At 39.1% G+C, this 23,933-nt stretch overlaps 1 protein-coding gene across 1 annotated transcript in view; it reads right to left on the reverse strand.

The window, feature by feature from the left end:
• Positions 1-23,933, reverse strand: part of LOC121321676 (phosphoinositide 3-kinase adapter protein 1-like) — an 88,580-nt gene that overhangs the window by 15,127 nt on the left and 49,520 nt on the right. Inside the window, exons 4-8 of the mRNA XM_041260665.1 lie at positions 13,617-13,969; positions 13,413-13,574; positions 9,011-9,155; positions 2,364-2,506; positions 780-912 (exon numbers count right to left, since the gene is read on the reverse strand). Of these exons, the coding sequence (XP_041116599.1) occupies positions 780-912; positions 2,364-2,506; positions 9,011-9,155; positions 13,413-13,574; positions 13,617-13,969 (936 nt within the window). The remainder of the gene's footprint in view (positions 1-779; positions 913-2,363; positions 2,507-9,010; positions 9,156-13,412; positions 13,575-13,616; positions 13,970-23,933) is intronic.

The raw sequence follows: 23,933 nt of genomic DNA on the forward strand, positions 1-23,933 counted from the left end.
TCTGAACTAATCTTAATAATAATCAATAATAAACAAACACTGCTGAAGAGATTGATCATGGTGGATAAACGCTTAAGCCGGATATGTGACAGGTGGATACACGACGGATTACTGTAATGGCAAAATACATGCTTTTTAAAGGGTAAAATAAAAATTAACTCTAAGCTTCCTCTGTTTATAACATTAGTTGTAATATTATCATTTGTTATGGATATACCCTCGTTGCTGCTACTTACTGTCATTTTAAAATGTTTTGTAGTTACATTCCATTTATTTGGTTTCCAGTTCTTGTTTTGCTTCAGTTTTTCATTACACCCTTAATCATTTTTTAACAAAAGTTTTAGTTCTGCATGGTTCATAGCAATATTTTCTCTACTGCTAGAGGCTGAAGTATGAATTACAGCTGCTGCTGAGTCATAAAAGGACCTAGGTTTTACGAGGGGATGTGTTGCAGATGTGTTGAAGGTGAGACTAATAGTCAAATTAGTCTCAATCTCTTACATTTAGTCTTATATGGATGATGTACAAAGCCTTTGTGGGGAACTAACTAACTAACTAACTGGGGAGCTCAAATAGGATTTAATGAAAAACAGAAATAAAACCAGATTGGAAATTATAAATGAGGGTGAGAATTTTTTATTTTGTACTTCTACTTTTAAAACTTGAACAACAAACATCAGCTGTTATAAACACAGTCATTTTTTCACAATCTATGTTTTGACACTGTTGCCTCTAATAGTGTATATAAAGACATGACCCAATATTGAAAAATCACCTACGTGCGGACATATTTTCTTCTTCTAGCTGGTTTATGCCAAACAGCTGTAGACCAGTCGCTGGGATATTGTTCTTTAACGACTCAGTCAATAAGTTGTCCAGAGCTTCTATATTATTTGTTGTGATTTTAAAAGCCTAGATATTAAAAAAGAAAAAAGAAAACTAATATAAGTGATTCATGTGGTAAATCAAGAGCTATGATCATGATATGAAGATAGGCTGAAAGAACTGAATCTTTGTAGCCTAGAACAAAGAAGAGATAGGAGGGACATGAGTGTCTTTCAAATCTTAAAAGCAGTTGACTTGTTTAACCCTAATACTTTATACCTGATACTTTAAGTGCAGTACAGAAACCAGAAGACACAGTTGGATAGAGGGAAGGAGATGCTTAATCACACAGCGTGGTGAGGGTATGGAATGGGCTGCCTAGTCATGCTGTTGAGGCAGATTACTTGGATCCTTTAAGACCCGACTTGACAAAGTTTTGAGATCAATCAGGAATTACGTCCTCTCGATTTTCTTTTGTTATGAAAATGACAAGTTATGTTTTTAAATGTTTTTTTACAAACACTTTTTTGTTGTTTTTGGGAGACCAGTATTACCGTTTCTTCATGCAACTGTCAATAGTGATTCTAGTGAGTTTTATAAAATATGAATCTAAAAGTGTACATTTAGCCATTATTTTATTTACGATATGATACAGGTTGCATCTTGATTAGGATCACATGAAAACACAGTTTAAAAGATAACATTAATAATAAAGGAATGAGTAATTAACTTGATATGGCATCTTTACCCCTTAAATACATTTATGTTGTAAAAAGTGTGTGTGTGGCGGCAAATGCCGGTGCTTTGACATGATATTTGTGTAGGACCTTCAGAGCCATCTCCACCATTTCATACACTACAGCACCTAGTGTCCATTGGAGATATCTTCTCCAGATACTGTTCAGGCCCAACCTTGCTCTGCTTCTGAGATTTGATGAGTCTCTTAACATTATACAGGTATGAAATATCACAGTTATCTTAAATAGCCTAGTTTCTTGTTTATAATCAATTTGTAGATCATTTTCTGTTTGAGTTATCATATCCTAGTGACTTTTTAAAACTCAGAAGTTAGAAGCTCCCCTACGGCCTATAAATTCAGTTTGTACACAGAGTGTAACCAATAACCTGTCCCCCTCTGCAACACTGTGCCCCCAGTGGATGTAAGAAATACCACATTTGTTCAATTAAGTATTTCTTACATTCACTAGGTGCAGTGTTGTAGGGGAACTTGTTAACAGTTACACTCTGGTGTATCAGCGACACAGACCCCAATTAGCACTACCTTACCTAAAGCAGCATTTGGTAGTCAAGATCCGGGCAAACCAGATGTATGTGGAACTAGCCAAAAGAGTTTAAAGCACCTAATCTGATGACTTAAAACAGTAAAGTATGTACAAAAATTATCTAAATCAGAAGAATGTATCTAAACACTTACTCAACCAAGCTGCTCTTTAAGTGCTGCAGTCCCAACTAAACATATCTGGGGGTACTATTATAAATGAGAAATTACAGCATTGTGAAATTGTTGATCTATTTACCTGACACATAAACTGTATTGGGTTGATGGCACTTAGAAGGTAGTTTCCGATTTCTTCCATGTCAGTGTAATAAGTTACGGATGTTGAACACACAGTTAAATCCCCAGAGAAGAGAGTCACAGAAACAGGTCCATAAGGCATATCTGTAGCAAAAAATAATCATTCATTCCAAGTACTCATAGACAACTTGTATTAATAAAAACTAGGCTGCAGCACTCTAACTAGAACTGTGCAATAATGTTTCACTGCACAGTAACTGTTGATATGTCTTGTTAGCAAATAGTAAAGGATTCTATTTTTCAGTGACCTGATTTTTTTACAGTTCACTATTATTATGTAAGGGACAAAGCACTTAATATATTACTATACTATGGAGGTCTCTAAGTACTAGTAGTAACTGTTATGCTAATCGTTTAGATTCTATGCAGTACACAGTATACAGAGTGATGTTAAGCATATTTCGTAAGGAATTATGGGACTGTTGAAAGACACATGAAGTGCATTGCGTTCCGAGTCACTTGGAATCTCTCTCTCTCTCTCTCTCTCTCTCTCTCTCGCTCTCTCTCTCTCTCTCTCTCTCTCTCTCTATATATATATATATATATATATATATATATATATATATATATAATATATATATTCTATAGCATTAAGATTGTCAGTTTATGACTTGTGAAAACTGAGTGTTCAAATAGCTAAAAGAGATAATAATAAAAAAATTTAAAAAATCAAAGAAGATAGTATTTGGTGACTGAAGGCGCATGCCAGAATCTAATCGCTATTATTTGAGAATATTATTAGTCACTATTATCAGTTGTTCCAGAAGAAGTTTGTTTAAAAATCTACAAATTGCTGAAGTTTACCATTCTTTGGGTCGTTTGCGGAGTCATCTTTGGAACACACATGCACAGCACATGTGAGGGATTCGGACATGTAAACATACCAGCTGTTTTTCATTTTTGGGGATATTTTTATGTTTTTTTGATACTTTGCAAGGATATATTTTGTTTGCTTAAAAGAAGGAAAAAAAGGATATATTCCTAGGCGGCGCACAATTGGGAGGGCTTAAGTCAGCAGGGCAATCCATGGTTTACCATGCACCAGAGAGCCTTGTGGCTGACAGGGCTCCTGCAGGTCTGCAGTGGAGCCATTCAGATCTGTGTTGTCTGGTGGCTTTGCTGTGGATCCGCAGTGTGAAAAATGACAGATTGGCAGGAACAAGTTTCAGAGGACGCGTGTTTCAGCCTCCATTTCCCGAGTCACCTGGGGGTTTGTGACAAAGTGCCCTCCCCTGTGTATATTATCTGTTATATGTTGCATGTGGTGTGTTAAATGTTGGTGTATAGTCATTGGTACACGGGATATATACATTTATATAAAAAATATAAATGTATATTTGTATTTAGGCACGAGGATTGCACAGCACTTCACGTGCAAGTAAAAAGTAATAATATGTGAGCACAGGGAATTGCACTTTATTAATTCACGTTGCAGTTGTACCGAGACTCCAATTGAATGATTGATTAGCAATCGAGTCTTGGTACAGCTGCATAAGCAGCATGTTTTCACCCACTCAGTGGAGAACGGGATTGGAGACGGAGGTAAAGAGAATAATGAGAATAATAATAATCGTAAAATATCTGCTCACCGTGTTTTGTTTAGTCCGTTTTGTTTGTCTGTTTATTTTGGCGAATGTGCCATGTCCTTGTGTTTTTGTTTGTACAAGATTTTTATTTTCTGTCTGTTCTGTTTATTTATTAAATGCTCCACCAAAATCCATCTCTCTCGCTGTTTATTTTCCTGTTTCTGGTCTGACGCCACCCACTCCAGCCGTCTTTGTGACACGTGGTTATAGCAGTGGGATAACATCGCCTCCAAGCGTCAGACCAGAGCAGGAACTGCAATTTGTTGTTTAAAATAAAATAATAATAAAAACAACAACAACAACAACAACAACAACAACAACAAAAATAATAAAATGGGAAAGAATGGCAGAAGGCAGCAGCCACAATACCAGCTGGAGGAACAGCAGCCTGGGTGTTACTGCTGCGCTGAGCCTGAGCATTCTAGGACCAACTGCCCCTGGTACCCCCTCGGACAGCTACCCCAACTATGCCCCAACTGCGGAGGTGAGCACTACGTGGCCCACTGCCCTGTCCATCAGGAGAGGGAGGAGCAGGGGTCGCCTCAGTCTTCCCCCATCATCAGCTGGGAGGTTTTTTTAAAGAACCTCGCGGCAGAGTTATGTCCTGGCTGTGGGGCTTATGGGCACACGTTAGCCATATGCCCTACGCAGTATGGAGAGGAGTCTCCACCAGCAGAGGAAGAATGCCTGCTGGTTTTGCCTCCAGAGCCAAAGGGAGAGCCGCACCAGTCGCCTGCAAAAGAGGGAGAGCCACACCAGTCCCCTGAAACAAGATTAGACTACACGCCGCTCCCACCTCCACTGGCAGGTGCAGAGCAGCAGGAGCTGCCTCTGCCTCCGCCACCTCCACCAGCAGAGGGTGAATGCCTGCTGGGTCCCTGTCCACCAGCAGAGGGTGAATGCCTGCTGGTATCACTTCCCCCACCAGCAGAGGGTGAATGCCTGCTGGTAGCAATTCCCCCACCAGCAGAGGATGAATGCCTGCTGGTATCACTTCCCTCACCATCACGAGGAAAGGAGCTGGAGCTGCCTCTGCCTCCATCACCATCAGGGGAGAGAAGCAGGAACTGCCTCTCTCTGCACCAGAAGGACCAGTACTGGATGCTGGCAGTCCTCAGCAGCTCTTGCATAGGCTGCTGAGGGAAGCACGGGGAAGAACTGCCCGGCCGCAGTGGCCAAAAAGAGGGCCAACACCCGCACCCCAGCTTGTCCTGACTCCCTGCCTCGCTTCGCCCAAGGATGCCTGCCTCGCTTCGTCCACGGACGCCTGCCACGCTTCACCTAAGGATGCTTGCCACGCTTCGCCCAAGGATGCTTGCCACGCTTCGCCCAAGGATGCCTGCCACGCTTTGCCCAAGGATGCCTGCCAGGCATCGCCTGGGGTTGCCTGTCGCTCCGCATCACCTGGGGTTGCCTGTCGCTCAGCATCGCCTGGGGTTGCCTGTCGCTCCGCATCGCCTGGGGTTGCCAGCCACTCCACATCGCCTGGGGTCGCTGGAACTGCATCGCCTGGGGTTGCCCGCTGCTCAGCATCGCCTGGGGTTACTCGGACTGCTTCGCCTGGGGTCTCTGGAACTGCTTCACCTGGGGTTGCCAGCCGCTCCGCATCACCTGGGGTTGCCAGCCACTCCGCATTGCCTGGGGTGGCCTGTCGCTCCACATCGCCTGGGGTGGCCTGTCGCTCCACATCGCCTGGGGTGGCCTGTCGCTCCACATCGCCTGGGGTGGCCTGTCGCTCCACATCGCCTGGGGTGGCCTGTCGCTCCACATCACCTGGGTGGCCTGTCGCTCCGCATCGCCTGGGGCTGCCTGTTGCTCCGCATTGCAGCAGGAAATACTGTGGCCGGAACCCCACCAAGGGGAGCTGCCGGCCACGAAGAAGGGGGAAGAGGTCTAGAGACCACCAACCCCCAGCAGCAGTTTCGCTGCCGGAGATCGGGGGGGAGGTCCGGAGACCTGCTCCCACTGCAGCTTCTTCACTGCTGGAAGTACTGTGGTCGGATCCCCACAAAGGGGAGTTGCCGGTTCCGAAGAAGGGGGTAGGTCAGGAGACCACCCCCAAAGCAGCCTTTCCGCTGCCAGGACTACCCTGGCAGGAGTATGCCACCCCGCTGTCTGAATTGCTGCTGACAGCCTTACGACCTGTGTGCCCCTTGAAGCCTCCGGTCCTGGCCCTGGACTTTGTGCTGGACTTTTGGGCTTTTAAGGGGGGAGGTGGCCATTGAGGCCATGTGCGCTTTGCACAGGGGGTTACATGTGACAAAGTTCCCTCCCCTGTGTATATTATCTGTTATATGTTGCGTGTGGTGTGTTAAATGTTGGTGTAGTCATTGGTACATGGGATATAAACGGGTCTGTGTAACACGAGTGTTTAAAATGTATATTTGTATTTAGAATAAGACAGAGGTAAAGAGAATAATAAGAATAATAATAATCGTAAAATATCTGCTCACCGTGTTTTGTTTAGTCCGTTTTGTTTGTCTGTTTATTTTGGCAAATGTGCCGTGTCTGTTCTGTTTATTTATTAAATGCTGAGCGAACCCATTCGCTCAGCTCCACCAAAATCCACCTCTCTCACTGTTTATTTTCCTGTTAGTTTCTGGTCTGACGCCACCCACTCCGGCCGTCTTTGTGACAGGGTTGCAGCGGTGAACCGGGATAAAAAATAATAATTGGGCATCCCAAATTGGGGAGAAAACCGGGGTAAAAACCAGTGCCGATGACTAAATAAAAAAAAAAAAAAATAATAATAAAAAAAGGATATTTTCTATTTTTAGGACTTTGCTTAAGGAAGATTTTTTTATTATGTGCTTTAAATAAGATAACTACTGCTTAAGGACTGTGAGTAAATAAAAGGGACTGAATGAAGTGCTGGATGTTGTTTTTTTGTAAATGTTCAATACTGTGAAATTGTATTGTGCTATTTCAAAAGGCTATTAAGCTAGACTACTGACTAGTTATAAAAAAAAAAAATTATATTGTGCAGTGAGCGAATTGGAGTTTCGATATTGAAAACGAAACTGATGGTTTACTGAAGCAGTGAGAACAGAGTTAAAAAAGAAAAAATAAGATTTGAAAATTGAAAATAAATTCTGCCTCTGTTTAATCATACTGCTGTTTATTGCTGGATTGAATTCATGTTTTATTATTTTCCTTGTTTCTTTGTTTTAAATCAGAACCAGTGCATTTCATTATCTCAGACAGTAAAAGTAAGAGTAAAACAGGTCACTGCTGTGATACTCAGTGTAAGTGAAAGGGTGCATTGTTTATAAATCCTGTGTTTTTATTAGATAGACAACTGGGGTGAGAAATGTAAAGTTATTAACGTGGTTGTGATATAACTGTATTACTGGTGAGAGTGAAATGAAATAGGGGATATCTTCCATACTATAGTGCGTGAGACTGATATCCGATACACCCCCTAGACATTATTAATATAAATTGGGTTATAAAATAATTATATAAATTATCCCAGTCTATGAGTTAGTTTTCCCTGGTATTTACTGTATGTAACATTCATAACATTGCACTTACAATTATTTAACTCAAAGCAAAGGAAGATTTTAAGTTAATCTTGGAATTCAAATATTTAGATGACAACTATATATGACAAGTGTTTGGCCTTATATATAAATAAAATAAGCCATGTGGTGCTTCAGCTCTGAATGAAACCAAGTAAGTAATGTCACTCTGCTGTCAATAGGAACATTTGTTTATATAACTGTGCCATGTTATATTCCAACAGGATTTGGAATCACAATGCAGGTGAATGGCAAAGAATTCAAATGTCATATAATAAATACTTCACCAATGTAATATGTCCGGTGTGGAAATAAGACTCCTACTGAATAGCAGTTCCACGTTTTAATACAAGCTTGATTAGCCCCAGAGTACATAGGCAACACGCCCAGGTGTGTCTTATTAAACTCAAAAGTAAAATGAGGGATGGATCAAACCGCTATGCAATGAGTCTTTCCATCCCTGTTTGCGAGTGCCTGTTTACTTTGGTCACATCTTTGGAGTTTCAGTGGACAGTTGTCGTTTATATAATATATATATATATATATATATATATATATATATATATATATATATATCAGCGTATAGGGGTCAGTCAAATAAAGCCACGTGGGGCCCCTCACACTATACTGATCTCATATAGGGTGTGGGACAGCACGCTTAAACGAATAATATATATCTCCGGCGTCAGTACAAATTAAAGCGTTAGGGGGGGTTTTATTAATTTTAAAACCATGTTTGTTTTTTATTGTGCTGCAAGCCTACCTTAATACACGCTTGTGTTCCGATATTTACAGGGCTGTCTTTAGTGGATTTTACCTTTTTTTATTATTATTATTACAATTCAAACTGTTACCCACTGACTCAACCTTTAATGATGTTGCTGGAATGTTGTAATTTACTTATGTCGTTTCTATAAGGTTGTGTTCAGGCAGCTTTTTCATGATTGCATCTGAAGTATTTGCAGATGTTAGTGATCTTACATAATAAACACAGAGTCTCAAATAGTCGCCGGTCTCCAATAGGCGCTGGGGCTGCTGGGAAATATTGTAAGTAAATGCTGGGGTGCAAATAAAAAGTGGACTTGGAATTGCCAGCAACAATTGCGAATGTTTAAAACATGCTTTCAAAAGTTTTTAACAAATTGATGCAAACGTAAGTGTTGCAATTGCCAGCAGCTTTAGTATATTTTAATATCTGAGAACCTTGTTTGCACTATCTCCACCCCAGTTTTGCGAATTTATGCAGGAACACTCAAAATTACATATTCATCTGAGGTTGAACCGCAAAGAAAAACTGCTGCACCAAAGCTCTCTCTAAAAAGTCGCTAACAGCATTGTACTTGTTTAGTACATTTCACACTAGACTTCTGACTCTTTTGCAACTGGTTTGTGACCATTGCAACAGCTGCAACATCTACCCCTCAATGTCTTAAATTGCAACGTATTCTTTTACAAATGACCCCAGCAGCTAACATACTTACCAGGAGCCTTGACTGACACAGTGTATTCATTTTCAAGTACTACAGACTCTCGTTTGGAAGAACAGTCTTTGCTGGAGAACTCCACTTGAGTTTTTACCTGGTTGTCCAGCTTACATTTCAGAATAAGGTATATCTTCATTTGTGCCTAAAACATAAAGGCAGCATAATTAGATGCATAAATGCAATAACAGATTTGTTTCTGGATTAATCTTTTGAACCACTGAAGGGGGGTGGGGGGGGGTGGGGGTATAATAAAGTTACACATACATATGTTTGAATTCCTTCTGTTAAAAATGTTATGCTTTAGAACATGACTTTTGTACAAATACTGTTACTTTTTTAAATACTGTACCATTTTGTTCAGCAGAGCTTTTTTAAAATTCAAAAACCACAGCATATTAACTACTAAAATTGAACACAAATGTTTTTCCCCTAAAACAGATGTCAGTGCCAGTGACCCTCATCAACATTGCAACTTTGTGACAGATACATTTGCACAGAACATTACAGGAAGCTGGGCTGAGATGGGAAATGTGAGCTGAAGAGTGCTCATACCGAAAGTGAGAAACTGATATTTATTACGGTCAAGATGCTGGTGGAAAAAACAAATATTTTTATATTGTGTGATTTCATTCAGTTCAGTGTATGGGTTGTATCGCAAAAACAGTGTATGGCAAAAACATGACCCTTATTTTAAAAGAGCCAGTATTATAATTAAACCTTCAGAGTGTTTTTCGGTACAAATATTACGAACATTTGCAAAGTTGGTCACGCTTTATTTTAAGGGCATTTTTTGTTTATTAACTGTAACAAACAGCTAATAAACATGTTCATGTACATTATTTATTTTCTGTTAACTGTTAGTTAATAATATATAATAGGCCAGCTAAAACTGCAAACACCAGAGCCCTATGGATGATCAATACCCAGTCGATTATATGCTTGAAATCGGTTCTCATTGTTACTGTAGTAATGTTTAGCAAATTAAATCAAGTTTTTATTAACCCTAACCCTAACCCTAACCCTAACCCTAACCTTAACACTAACCCTAACACTAACACTAACTCTAACCTTTAACTAAAAATTAACAATGCTTGTTAACAGTTAATAAACTAAAAAAATGGCCCTTAAAATAAAGCTTGACCAAAACATTTTGGAATTCTGCAGTCTTCCTAAAAATAAAAAAAAAGAATAAAAAATATTGCGAAGTACATCTGGGAAGTCAGGCTGACTTGTATTGTGGGATCAAGTTTTATCTGCTCACCTCAATAGATGTAATCTGTAATTCAAATACTGCCATTGGAGGAGAACAGTGGGAAAACATAAGACCAACGTAAATGAGTGCAGTATGCTAATGTTTTTGTATTTTAATAACTGACCACAAAGGATTTTCACAAACAGAAAACACGTACCTACCTATGTACATGAAGATTACAAGGATATATTGTTTCTGTTTCCATAGCAACACAGAATATAAACAAATATGTATTCACGTAAGAAAAGGTATTTAAAAAAAAAAACATGTTTGCACACAAACAGTAACCATTCTACCCTATGTAAAATGTCTAAGGGACCATATAAATAATGTATTTGTAGGGAGGTGGTTTTGATATAATTGAGCACTATACACATTGAGATGCATTATGGTGGTCACTAGAGACAGATTATCCCACTATAATGGCAGTTAACTTAAAAAGGTTATAGCAAGCAAAATAAATCACTATAAGGCAGTGTTTCTCAACGTGGGCACTACCGCTCCCCAAGGGGCATTCTGAAGCCAAATAAGGGCTATAAAGGTTCTCCCACCCCCCCACCCTCCACATACTAAAATGTGGCATTTTTTCCAACTAAAAAAGGTGGATTTACTGTGGAAGGGGCATCTTAAAAAAGGGCCATGCTTCCTTCTTATTTAAAATTTTAAGGTAACTTTTATTTCAAAATGTTGATTAACTACTTACACACAATGTGCCAGAGACTTGTGCACTACGAGATTGTGTAAACATCAAGTCAGAAATCTGTTGCTACGCAGCAACGTCACTGCGAGTTATGATATCCGGTTTGTCATGCAAATTTAACATGGTCCAATCAGAAAGCAGCAGCCATTCCATTTATGCCTGTTGCCATGCTGAATTTCACAGTTTATTATTATTGTTTTCCACACAATGGCGTAGGCAAAGATATGGCAGCAATATTCCATAATAGTACACATTTTATGTACTATGGCAGCAATATTCCATAATAGTACACATTTTATGTACTGAGGAAGCAGGTAATGGGCCAGTTTAGGCAAGGTGCCCAGCCTGGAAACTTTATTTTTCTGAGTTTTGTTTTTGCTTTATTTGTGTTTGAGTATCTGTTATTTTGCCCTTGTGCACTTTATTTTTGTTTATTTATAATAAAATAGTTATTTTTTTTGAACTAGTCTGTCTCTGGGCCTCTATCCACTCAGGTTCTGAAAAGTAACCACAAGACTCGTGTTAACACAATCCCGTAACGCGTGTCTTGAAACTATAATTAAGTTGGTTTTACTAATATGAATGGAGCTTATTAAGACGCATGCTATGGAAATCATTAGCATACTAAGACGTGTCTTATCACAGAAGAGAAGGAGTGTCTTAACGAAATGACGACATAGGGGCCACTGACTATAATGGAATGAGCAGAGATTGAGATACGCAGTTGTCAGTTCTTCACTTTTACTAAATAGATGTATTATATATGGCGTTTGAAAGGCAGGATCACAAAAATAAATTAATAAAAAGTTATAAACAATCCTACCTAGACACTGTCATGGCTGTACAGTATATATAAAAAGCATTTCGCTTATACAGTATAGTACTAGTAGCCTATTCTTTTTTTTTTTTTTTATCCATCACTGATCAGATCAGTCTGCAGCCCTTAGGCTACATTAATGAAACTGTGAATACAAAGAAGTACGGAGTTGGCATTTAGACCAGGTGGCATATTTCAGGCATTGAATTACTTGTAACAAAATAAAAGCAGGTATGCAGTAGGTATCGACCCCAGTGCCAGCCGACACATGCAATGGTACAGCTGTTCCAAAATCTTGTAGAGAAAAAAAAGTGCACTGTAAGCAGGTATGTGATTTAGGATATTATGTGCTGTTGTGATTGTAAACCCAATTTTCTTTCTTTATTTATATTACTGTGTTTCAATTATGCCTGTATGAAGGCAGTTATGTCTTTTTTTTTCATTTGCATGGTAAGTTATGACCATTTTTTTCTTGTTTGCATAGTAAGCTTTTGCAAGCTTTTTATGTCTACAGGCTACATAAACAGATTTATTTTCAATGTCCTGTTAATTATTTTGTTTGTACAGTTTTATTTAATCACAATATACCTGTATAAATACGCATTTCAAAATGAGTTTTTCTTTATTTAATTATTTTATGCAGTCACTTGATATATGTGCGTTTCGGTATATAAACGCATTTATTTTAAAATTTGTCTTACTTATTTACAGAGTTTCGGATGTTAGTATCGTACATACATATACCTGTACCTTGTGCTGACAGACAGCTTTAAGACAGATCTTGGCTCGTAACACCTGTTTTCCATCACTACTATCTAGCACACAATTTAAGGTGTTCATGGTTAGCACAGCTTAGTAAATATTGTCTGACTATTACCTAATTAGGGCTCTTATGCCACTTCATTTGAATACATCACCATGCATTTTGCATATTCAGCAGATGTTAATCTATCCATTGTGTTATTTTTAAGGTTTGCATGCTAACTCACGTTTTATGCTTTAAGTCACGCTTTATCATGGTTGATAAATACAGGATTATCTTAGCTTTGGATAACACTGTTAACCTTTAGTAAATGAGGCCCTATGTATCTACATGTTGATTATACCATTGACTGGGGTTTCATTATTTTCGGCCTATAGTCTTGTGCCTTATGACGCCCCTTGGCGTGTGGTTAATTCCAGCACATCCTACACCCTGTCGTGTCTTATTGCTTACTTATTTTAAGTGACAAAGGAGGGATGACTAAGCTCAGCTGATCCTTAGAGGACGTTGTTACGAAAAAGGTTGAGAAACACTGCTATTAGGACTCAAATGTGCAGTTTTGAAAGAAGGCCATCTTATAGCAAACATGTATTTTCATAAAAAAATAATCTAGTACTACAGTACGTTAAAAACATAAAAGCTCAGTTTAGAGGCCGTACTTTTAACTAGTCTTGCAACTCCACTATTTCTTGTAATTAACTAACCAGACTGACAAGTTTTGATCCAAAAGACATTGTGGTAAAATTACCTTGGAAGTGACTGCATGAAAAAAAAGCAAGCAAACTTTTTTTCTTTAACTTAGGTACCCAACCTCAGATCAGTTGCTACCTGGCATGTGTACTGTCCAGAGTGATGGCTGGTGCTTACCCCACATCTTATTCTGTCTGGCTGGATGATGCAGTTCCCATGGACCGGCATGTTTGGCTGGGGCTGGGGGTCCACATGTTGCAGGGACTCTGTGGAACACACCAGCTCAGTGTGCACCTCCTCCCCCTCATCTTCCGCCTCCGCTTCCTCCTCTGCCTCCACCTCCTCCTCCACCTCCTCCTCTGCCTCTGCCTCATCCTCCACCTCCACCTCCTCCTCTGCCTCCGCCTCCACCTCCTCCACTACTTCCTCCTCCGCCTCCACCACCGACTCTGCCTCCGCCTCCTTCTCCGCCTCCACCACCGACTCTGCCTCCGTCTCATCCTCCACCTCCGTCTCCACCTCCGCCACCGTCTCTGACTCCACCACTACCTCCTCCTCTGCCTCCACCTCCTCCACCACCGACTCTGCCTCCGCCTCATCCTCTGCATCCTTCTCCATCTCCACCTCCGCCACCACCACCGTCTCTGACTCCACCACTACCTCCTCCTCTGCCTCCGTCTCCACCTCTGCCTCCACCTCTGCCTCGCGGTCAGTCACGCTGTCACAACCTGAGTCTCATGAGAGAACAGAGAGCACTTCAGTAACACACCAGCAGCCTGGGCCTTTGCAATAAAGTAAGCAGGGAGATCACTGGTACTAGTGCTAGACCTGGGGTCAGTTACAACTCATAAATAATTGCAATTACAATGTCACACCTACGTAGTTGTAATTGTAATAATACCATAAAATGGATCGATCACAGTTCAATTACGCATGTATTGGTCATTCGATCATTATTCTCTATTTTCAACCACTTCTGGTGACCTGATTTGGTTGAAAAAAATTAAGGTTTTATAGTATGTGTCAGTATTTGTACCTGTGATTATTGCTTGGTTATTTAAAACATGTTAATGTGGGGAGTTGTTTATGTTTCAGTGTAATTTTAATCATAATTGTAATTATTGCAGCATCGTTGTAATTGTAATTGCAATTTAAGCAAACAATTCTGCTGTCATTGTAATTAGAATTATAATTGTAATTGAACCCTGGTCTGGCAGCTGGTACAGCGTTGGAGTCAACCCTTGTGATACAGGTACATTCAATGTGATGTTCTTCAAATATAAATATATTTTATGGTAGTTTTGATCAATTTCCAACACAGCCGGTTTAATGGCATAGTTTCAAGTCATTTTCTTGTTGGGGTAACCTGAAAAATATCTAGTTTGGTGAGTGAGTCTCATTGAGAATAGCTTTTCCACACTCACTGTCACTGGGTTTACACTGTCAGCAATGGAGCTGTTCTTTTTCTTAAAAATAAGAATCTGTTTGTAATGTGGAAATACTGTATCTGTGTAAAAACAGAAAGAAAGCTTCTCTACTGTATGCACATTTTACTTTCACTCGGGTATTACAACTTGATCACTACTAGGAACCCGATGACGGGCAGAATAGCCTCCTCTTGTTCAGAAATGTTTTGATGTTTTTCTTGTGTTCTTACCTTATTCACATACTTAAGTTTGACATACACATACAGATACTATAAATGCCTCCATACACCCCCAGCAATAACCTGTGTGCAAGTATGGTCTCAGCAAGTCTCATCACAATTGGATAAGAGGAACAGCAAAAATATTTTTTCTTCACTTTTTTTGAATGCTTATTACTTTTATACAAAAACAAATTAGTATGTATGATGAGATGCCAATGGCTCGATCTGTCCATAAAGAGAATTCTAGTTTTCCTCCCTGTATTTTTAACTGCTGATAAGAGCAAGCCGTCAAGAGGTCTGATGAAGCTGCAGACAAGCTTGTCTCTCTGGCCTTTAAAGGCCAGGGTTTCAAATGAGAATTGTGGTCTCAATCCAGTATGACAGTTAAGGAATAAATCTGGATGACTGTTGAGAGACTTGATCAACGAGTTTGTCTACAGAGGATGTTGTGGCATAAGGTACATTTCTGTAACAAACTATTTGATGTGTAGAAGATTCAACACACGTTTTGTGACTTAAATAGTAAACAAAAAATAAAGGAAGGAAGTACACATTTGGTTCCCAATGAATTCCTTGTAGTCCATTTAGCTTACAATATCAGAGACTGTATATAAGCTGAAAACCAGAGCCTGAGTTTCATGTTTTGTACTGTATGCCACACACACTTTATTAACAAACCATTTATGACATCAATCGTGTCGGACAATATTGAGATTCTACCCTATTGAAAAAAATTACAAAACTGCGCATTGAAAACAGAGATGTCACAACTGATCAGGTACTTTGGAATATTCAGAATTACCTTTAAAACATATAAAACAGATTGAAATATGCTGGAAAATAAGCTTTAGCAAGGAGAATAAATGAAACAGTATATACAGTTACTGGTGAGCATCTGTATATGTGTTGTGCCAACCAAGAAAAAAATGATAATATACAGTAAACAATAGAAACGTATTTTCTCTTATATATGCTGCTTAATTTATTGATAGATTGAACTTTTTGGGTCTTGTTCACTAAACGGCAGTGTTTGGACATTATACTGTGTGAAAAATAAGGTGGAGTAACCATCTAATTAGCATACACCTTGTAACACACCGTACATGCCATGCAGTATGGGCTAAACAGAGTGCCAATTTACAAGTTAAGGTGCCTCTGTATGAGATATCCAACTCGAAATACAATAGAATCCTATTCTCCATTTATACACTAAATGAGTATAAATATAAGACATTCCATGTAAAAACAAATACATCAATGAGATTAAAGTGCATTTATATTTCAAAGCAGCACATGAATGAATGAATGAATGAATGAATGAATGAATGAATGAATGAATGAATGAATGAATGAATGATAAATAACATTCATTTGGTACTGATGACCGATGTACTTTCCCACAATATTTTTTACTTCCAATAATTAAAAGGTTGGTGTGTAGCTCCCGACATCTCATATATTCAGAAACCATAATTAATCTACAGTAATGCCTGCAATAGCAATGTTATCCTGATTTAATTATTATTATTATTATTATTATTATTATATTATTATTATTATTATTATTATTTATTTCTTAGCAGACGCCCCTACCCAGGGAAACTTACAGTTGTCACAAAATATACACATTTCAACTGAAATAATTTCTGACATACCTTTCATAAAATAGGCTACCGTGTTCAGTTCTTAAACACAGTTCCTGTCTCAATGAAAAGTACTGTACTAGCCATCACAATGCTAGCCTAAGAGCCTTCTATTCAGCAGGCGATCAACAAAAATAAACAGTTACAATAAAGTGGACCTCATGTATAGGAAGTTCTATCTCGACTGTTGCCCCTGGCATAATGGAAGATGAAGGTATCACCAGAATTTTTCAAGACAGTAGAAGGACCAAATATCTTGAAAATAGTTCAGCATGTTTCTGTGCCATGCAGTAAGGCATTCCTGGAGCGAGTTTTCAGTTTAATGTTAAACCTTTGGACTGACTAAACGAATCGCCTAGGTGTTGAAGTGGTCAAAAGTGAGCTTTGAATAAACTCCAATCCACATGTTCACATTCAAGTGTATAGTTTAGAATACAAATTCGATGCAGTTTGGGAATAAAATAATCTCATTGAAGAGGGACACGCAAAGCAGTTTGCAGCTTAAACACAAGGTAATAAAATTAACTTTATTATTATTATTATTATTATTATTATTATTATTATTATTATTGTATGCTCGTATGTATGTTGCGGATATGACTTTGCGAATGGCATTAGTAGTGGGCTGCCCTATTTATGTTGTGATTAAGTTGAAACCGCCTGCTTTCCAAACAAAGTACTGTTATCACACCTTTAGACATTTAGCAAAGGTACTGTGCTTAAGTGAATATGGTTAGTATAACAAACCCCTCCCCCATGGTCTAAGGGGAAACAAATTAAATACATTTCCATGCATTAACATTATTCATTTAATTTAAATCTCTCATGCTGTACCTTTTTCCACACGAGTCACAAGAGCACTTGAATGAAAAGGTAGGTGCAGTTCTGAGTGTCACAATGACAGTGACCAAGGAGGTCAGAGGCCCAGATTTATAAAAGGATTGCACATGTTTTACGACAGTAAAACGGGCACTGAGGGTTCTGAATTCTTGGATGGGATTTATAAAACACACGCAATGGCATAAACACGCAATTAAGACTTAATTTGCGGGGGCAATGTCTCAGTGCCCTTGATGCATATGTAATTCTGGGGCATTTTTGAATGAAACACCTAAAATTGGGAGGGGATTTTGCAAATGAGGTCTATTAAATATCCTGTCTAATTTATTAAAGCTGCCGGTAATTGCGGGCCTCATATTTGCTTGATTATTTTAAGAGCTCTGAAAAGCAGGCGTCAGTTTGCCGCAGTCAGACAGTAAGCTATATACAAAACAAGGTTATGTGGGAGACTTGTCTGCAGCGAGAAAGAGACATTGTTTTCAAGGACAAATAAACAGTTAATAACATTTTGCAAAGAGCTCATTTTTTAACCCTTCTGATCAAGTCAGTTTGTAAACTACGGTTTATAATACCGGTACCGTATTGTTTTGCAAACTCCAATTTTCAATACATATTTCACAGCTTGCATGACAAAACAGAAAGTCTGCAAATAGAGACTACAGAATCTGTGTAAAAAAGTTCTTAGAAGCACCTGAAAAGGTCTCCCCACAGTGGCAAAGCAAGGTTCTAACGAGAGCCTTTACTTCTAGAGTGCAGGCGAAAGGAAAGTGGAGGGGATTAAGAAAAGATGGAACGATATTCGAAGGTGCACGAAAGAAAAAGTCTCAAATACAATGAGGGCTTATCCTCCACCGTTATTTTACTAATGCCTACAGAATGTATTTTTTGTAATATGGCATTCTGGTATTTAACAATACTGGCTCAGGCAGTATTGTTGAATTCGAGTTGGAAAGAAAATGGTAAAAAAAGGATAGAGGGACAGATGACACAGTTAGTTTGTAGCTAGAGCAAGTACAGTCGCCAAAATCTCCAATTCTTTATTGGTAAATTTCAGTTTTCACTTCTGAGCATCCTCATCACCATGGCTAGTACCAGGCTGAAGTCTTTGTGTGTCATTCATTTTCTTTAGGAATGTGTAGCCTACACATGCAGGGTTGTCCCAAATCCACTATTTCTTGTGAGAGGTGTGTAATTCTCCACTGCTAATTGTGGTGAGGGGTATTTAAATTGGTTGATTGCGTTATTGCCTGCTTTACCTAATTAGTCTTATAAAAAAGGTTGTTATTTTGACGCTGAGTACGGCCGTGCTGAACACACACATTACGGGGCTTTTTGCGGTCAGTTTTTCCCCTTTAAAAATTTGTTTTAAAAGATACATGTCAGCGTTAAACAATTTAAAGGAGAAATACATAAAAAAAAAAAGTTGCAAAGCTTAAACAATGTTGTAATGTGTAAACTTAGCTTCATTCCGTGTGGGACTGCACATCGATTCCAGAAGACAAGTCGCTGAATTCAACATATCGGTGCCGGTCATTGCAGGTCTGCGACCAAGAACTGCGTCCATAAATCAGAATATTTACTTTTTTTTGTATTCTGACCCGCTTTTATTGTTATGGTCTTTTGGCTTTTTTTGTAATCCTGTTTTATTTTATTAATTTTTTCACAACACTGTTTCGCGCTGCGGTTAAGCCCATATTTCTCAATTCCTGTGAAATTTTTTGGTGGACTTTATCATTTCGGACAGTACGAGTTAACCCCGCCCCCAGCCTTGCTCACCACCATGCCAGTACCAGATATCTTGTGAGGCCAGAGTTTCACGGTTCCAGCTCTGCTAGTGTGAAACTAATCGTACCGTGAGGGCTCGGCTTGGTTCAGCTCGGCTCGGCTTGGCTCGGGTGTGCAAGTGTGAAAAGGCTATGTACTTAATGGTACTTGTTTCCTTACGTAACTTGTTACTTACTATACTTCATGTGACCTGTTATTTAATATTGCTTACTAGTTCATGTTATTTACTTGTCAATGCTGCTAAAATTGGCCATGAAGTGCCTTAAAAGAAAATAATTTGTCCCTAAAGGGGGCTGGCTGTTGCTATCCATACTTACTGTACTTTTATGTTCAGCGTGTTTTACTTTTAAAAACAAAAACAAAATTAAAAAGCTCTATTTTGTTTAAAAATGTTTCCCATTGTTCACCTTGTGTTTCCTCATTTGTCATTTCGCAAATCATTATCATATCATCCAAACTTAAGTGTAGCGTCCTATGATGTGACGTTTAAAATTGGTATGAACAATATCATGAATAATGCTTTATTCTGTAAATACGCACAATATCACGGAAAATTGAATAATAAAAAGCTATTCAAATCATTGTCTTTCAGGTGGGGAGAGTTTTCTGTTTTAAGAAAATTAACTGTAGGCGTCAGCTATGAAACATTGACCAGTTAGACCACAAATCTCATATTGAAGATTTTCAAAAATTGAAAAACAATGTTTTGGGCAAGGTAACAACAGTTATACATAAAGATTTGATAGCTACAGTTTAGTCCCCAACCCCCCCCCAAAAAAAAGATATTTCATTTTTCATGAGAATTTTGTTATCAGATCCTTGGACATTTTTAGGCCGTGAATAAACTAAATCCGTCAGAAAGGTAAGACCCTAAACAATCCAATGAAAGGTGAGTTGTGTGAGTTTAGAAAACCTTATTGGTCTTTCACCCTTTTACAGTATATTTAAACTCACATCCTCTTACGCTGTTAATATTTAACATTCTATTCTGGATGATTACACAGTGCAGATCCCCTTTTAAAACAAAAAAAAGTATGAAAAAAACAGCCTCTGCAGGGCATTACTAGTCAGGTAAGAACATAAGAACATAAGAAAGTTTACAAACGAGAGGAGGCCATTTGGCCCAGCTTGCTCGTTTGGTTGTTAGTAGCTTATTGATCCCAAAATCGCATCAAGCAGCTTCTTGAAGGATCCCAGGGTGTCAGCTTCAACAACATTACTGGGGAGTTGATTCCAGACCCTCACAATTCTCTGTGTAAAAAAGTGCCTCCTATTTTCTGTTCTGAATGCTCCTTTGTCTAATCTCCATTTGTGACCCCTGGTCCTTGTTTCTTTTTTCAGGCTGAAAAAGTCCCTTGGGTCGACACTGTCAATACCTTTTAGAATTTTGAATGCTTGAATTAGGTCGCCACGTAGTCTTCTTTGTTCAAGACTGTCTGCATATGACATGCCTTTTAAGCCCGGAATAATTCTGGTCGCTCTTCTGTGCACTCTTTCTACAGCAGCAATATCTTTTTTATAGCGAGGTGACCAGAACTGAACACAATATTCAAGATGAGGTCTTACTAGTGCATTGTACAGTTTTAACATTACTTCCCTTGATTTAAATTCAACACTTTTCACAATGTATCCAAGCATCTTGTTAGCCTTTTTTATAGCTTCCCCACATTGTCTAGATGAAGACATTTCTGACTCAACAAAAACTCCTAGGTCTTTTTCATAGATTCCATCTCCAATTTCAGTATCTCCCATATGATATTGATAATGTACATTTTTATTTCCTGCGTGCAGTACCTTACACTTTTCTCTATTAAATGTCATTTGCCATGTGTCTGCCCAGTTCTGAATCTTGTCTAGATCATTTTGAATGACCTTTGCTGCTGCAACAGTGTTTGCCACTCCTCCTACTTTTGTGTCGTCTGCAAATTTAACAAGTTTGCTTACTATACCAGAATCTAAATCATTAATGTAGATTAGGAATAGCAGAGGACCTAATACTGATCCCTGTGGTACACCACTGGTTACCACACTCCATTCTGAGGTTTTTCCTCTAATAAGTACTTTCTGTTTTCTACATGTTAACCACTCCCTAATCCATGTACATATGTTTCCTTGAATCCCAACTGCGTTCAGTTTGAGAATTAATCTTTTGTGCGGGACTTTGTCAAAAGCTTTCTGGAAATCTAAATAAACCATGTCATATGCTTTGCAATTATCCATTATCGATGTTGCATCCTCAAAAAAATCAAGCAAGTTAGTTAGACACGATCTCCCTTTCCTAAAACCATGTTGACTGTCTCCCAGGACCCTGTTACCATATAGGTAATTTTCCATTTGGGATCTTATTATAGTTTCCATAAGTTTGCATATAATAGAAGTCAGGCTTATTGGTCTGTAGTTACCTGGTTCAGTTTTGTTTCCCTTTTTGTGGATCGGTATTACGTTTGCAATTTTCCAGTCTGTCGGTACCACCCCTGTGTCAAGAGACTGCTGCATGATCTTGGTTAGCGGTTTGTAAATTACTTCTTTCATTTCTTTGAGTACTACTGGGAAGATCTCATCCGGCACAGGGGATTTGTTTATTTTAAGAGCTCCTAGTCCCTTTAACACTTCTGCCTCAGTTATGCTAAAGTTATTTAAAACTGGACAGGAACTGGATGACATGTGGGGCATGTTGTCAGTATCTTCCTTTGTAAAAACTTGTGAAAAGTAATCATTTAATATATTTGCTATTTTTTTTTCTTCATCTACGATTTTGCCATTTGTATCTCTTAAACATTTAATCTCCTCTTTGAATGTTCGCTTGCTGTTGTAATATTGGAAAAACATTTTGGAATTGGTTTTAGCTCCCTTAGCAATGTTCATTTCTATTTCTCTCTTGGCCTTTCTAACTTCCTTTTTGACTTGCGTTTGCAGTTATGTGTACTCTTTCGGCGTACTTTCTTTTTGGTCCTTTTTTAATGCTCTGTGTCCCCTTTTTCGCTGAATATTTTTTTAAATTGATCTATTAAACCATTTTGGCAATTTAGTTTTAAATTTAGATTTGTCTACTTTAGGGATGTAATTGTTTTGCGCCTCTAGTACTACATTTTTGAAGAACAACCATCCTTCTTCTGTGGGTGTTTTCTCTATTTTACTCCAATTTACTTATGTAAGTCTCTGTTTCATACTGTGGAAGCGTGGTGGGTAATTCACTGACACAGGAGACAGACAGGTGAATTTGGCAACACCGCACAGGTGCCTAGTTTTATTTCAGGTGGTGTTTTTCTTTAGTCCCGCAGATGGCGCTATGGGTCCGTGGTCTGATTTACCAACGAATGTAAACAGAACCACGGGCATACCAAGCGATAGTACACAATATCGGCGCCTTGCAGATGCTCAAAGAAATAATAATGAAAACAGAGGGCGAAAAGAACAAGGGAAAATAAAACAGTAATAAAACTACAAATAAAAGGTGCTGCTCTCGGCAGCGTTATCCCGGTCGCCGCTACCCGCACTACCCGGATCACCGTCCTACTCTGTCGGCTAACTAGCTTGCTCTTTTACAATACGCCGGGGTCTGCCCAAGGGTTCCCTGCTCTCTCTGTCTCACTGTGAACCTCTTTCTTTTCTCCCCGCTGATTCCCGGTCCTGAATCAGAGCCTCTGCACTCTCAGCGCGTCTACGTGGGCAGACCTGAGGAAACAGCAGAGCGTTAATTTATAGGGCTAGCAATCTGTCAAGACGCGCCTCTCAGCCATTCAGAGAGGGGGAAAGTCCACACACCTACCTTCCCACCTCCCCGTGTCACTGCCATGACTCACAGGAGGTTGTTGGAAGACTGCTGCCCTCTTCCTGCAGTACTGTGAACACGCCAGCAGAGTCAGCACAGATCTCTCCCTGCTACACATACCTTCATAGTTTGCTTTTCTAAAATTGTAAACCTTAGCTTTAGTCATTACTTTTGGGGTTTTAAAAAACACTTCAAATGAGACCATGTTGTGGTCTGAGTTTACCAGTGATTCTCTGACCTCTGTTTTAGTTATTCTGTCTTCGTTATTTGAAAAGACTGAATCAAGGCATGCCTCCCCTCTAGTCGGTGCCTTGACAAATTCTGTTAGGAAGCAGTCATTTGTCATTTCCACCATTTCTATTTCATCCTTCGTGCTACCCACCGGGTTTTCCCATTTTATTTGGGGGAAGTTGAAATCCCCCATTAGCATGGCTTCTCCTTTGCTACACGCTTTTCTAATGTCATTGTATAACAGATTATTTTGCTCACCGTCTGAATATGGCGGTCTATAGCATGCTCCTATTATTATGCCCTTTGAATTTTTGTCCGTTATTCTGACCCATATTGATTTGGTTTTATTTTCTTTGTCCAGGTTTAACACCTGGGCTTCAAGACTGTTTCTTATGTATAGCGCTACCCCTCCTCCTCTTCTGTCCTGCCTGTCTTTCCTATACAGTGTATACCCACAAATATTATATTCGTCCCCATCACTCTCAGACAACCACGTTTCTGTAACACCTATCACATCACAGTTACCTGTTAGTCCAGTAGCTTCAAGTTCTAGAATTTTGTTTCTGATACTTCTAGCATTTAGATAAATACATTTAATGGTTGTCTTACCTGAGTTGTTGTTCTTGTTTTGATGCGGTCTCCCTTCTGTTTTTTTGTTGATTTCTCCCCCCTTCCTTTCTAGTTTAAATGCTTCTGAACCTGCTCGAGGAGCTTTTCTCCAAGTAGACTGGTTCCCTTGTTATTTAAGTGCAGTCCATCCCGTCTATACAGATAGTCCT

This window comes from Polyodon spathula, chromosome 10, assembly GCF_017654505.1.
Source record: "Polyodon spathula isolate WHYD16114869_AA chromosome 10, ASM1765450v1, whole genome shotgun sequence".
NCBI lineage: Eukaryota > Metazoa > Chordata > Actinopteri > Acipenseriformes > Polyodontidae > Polyodon > Polyodon spathula.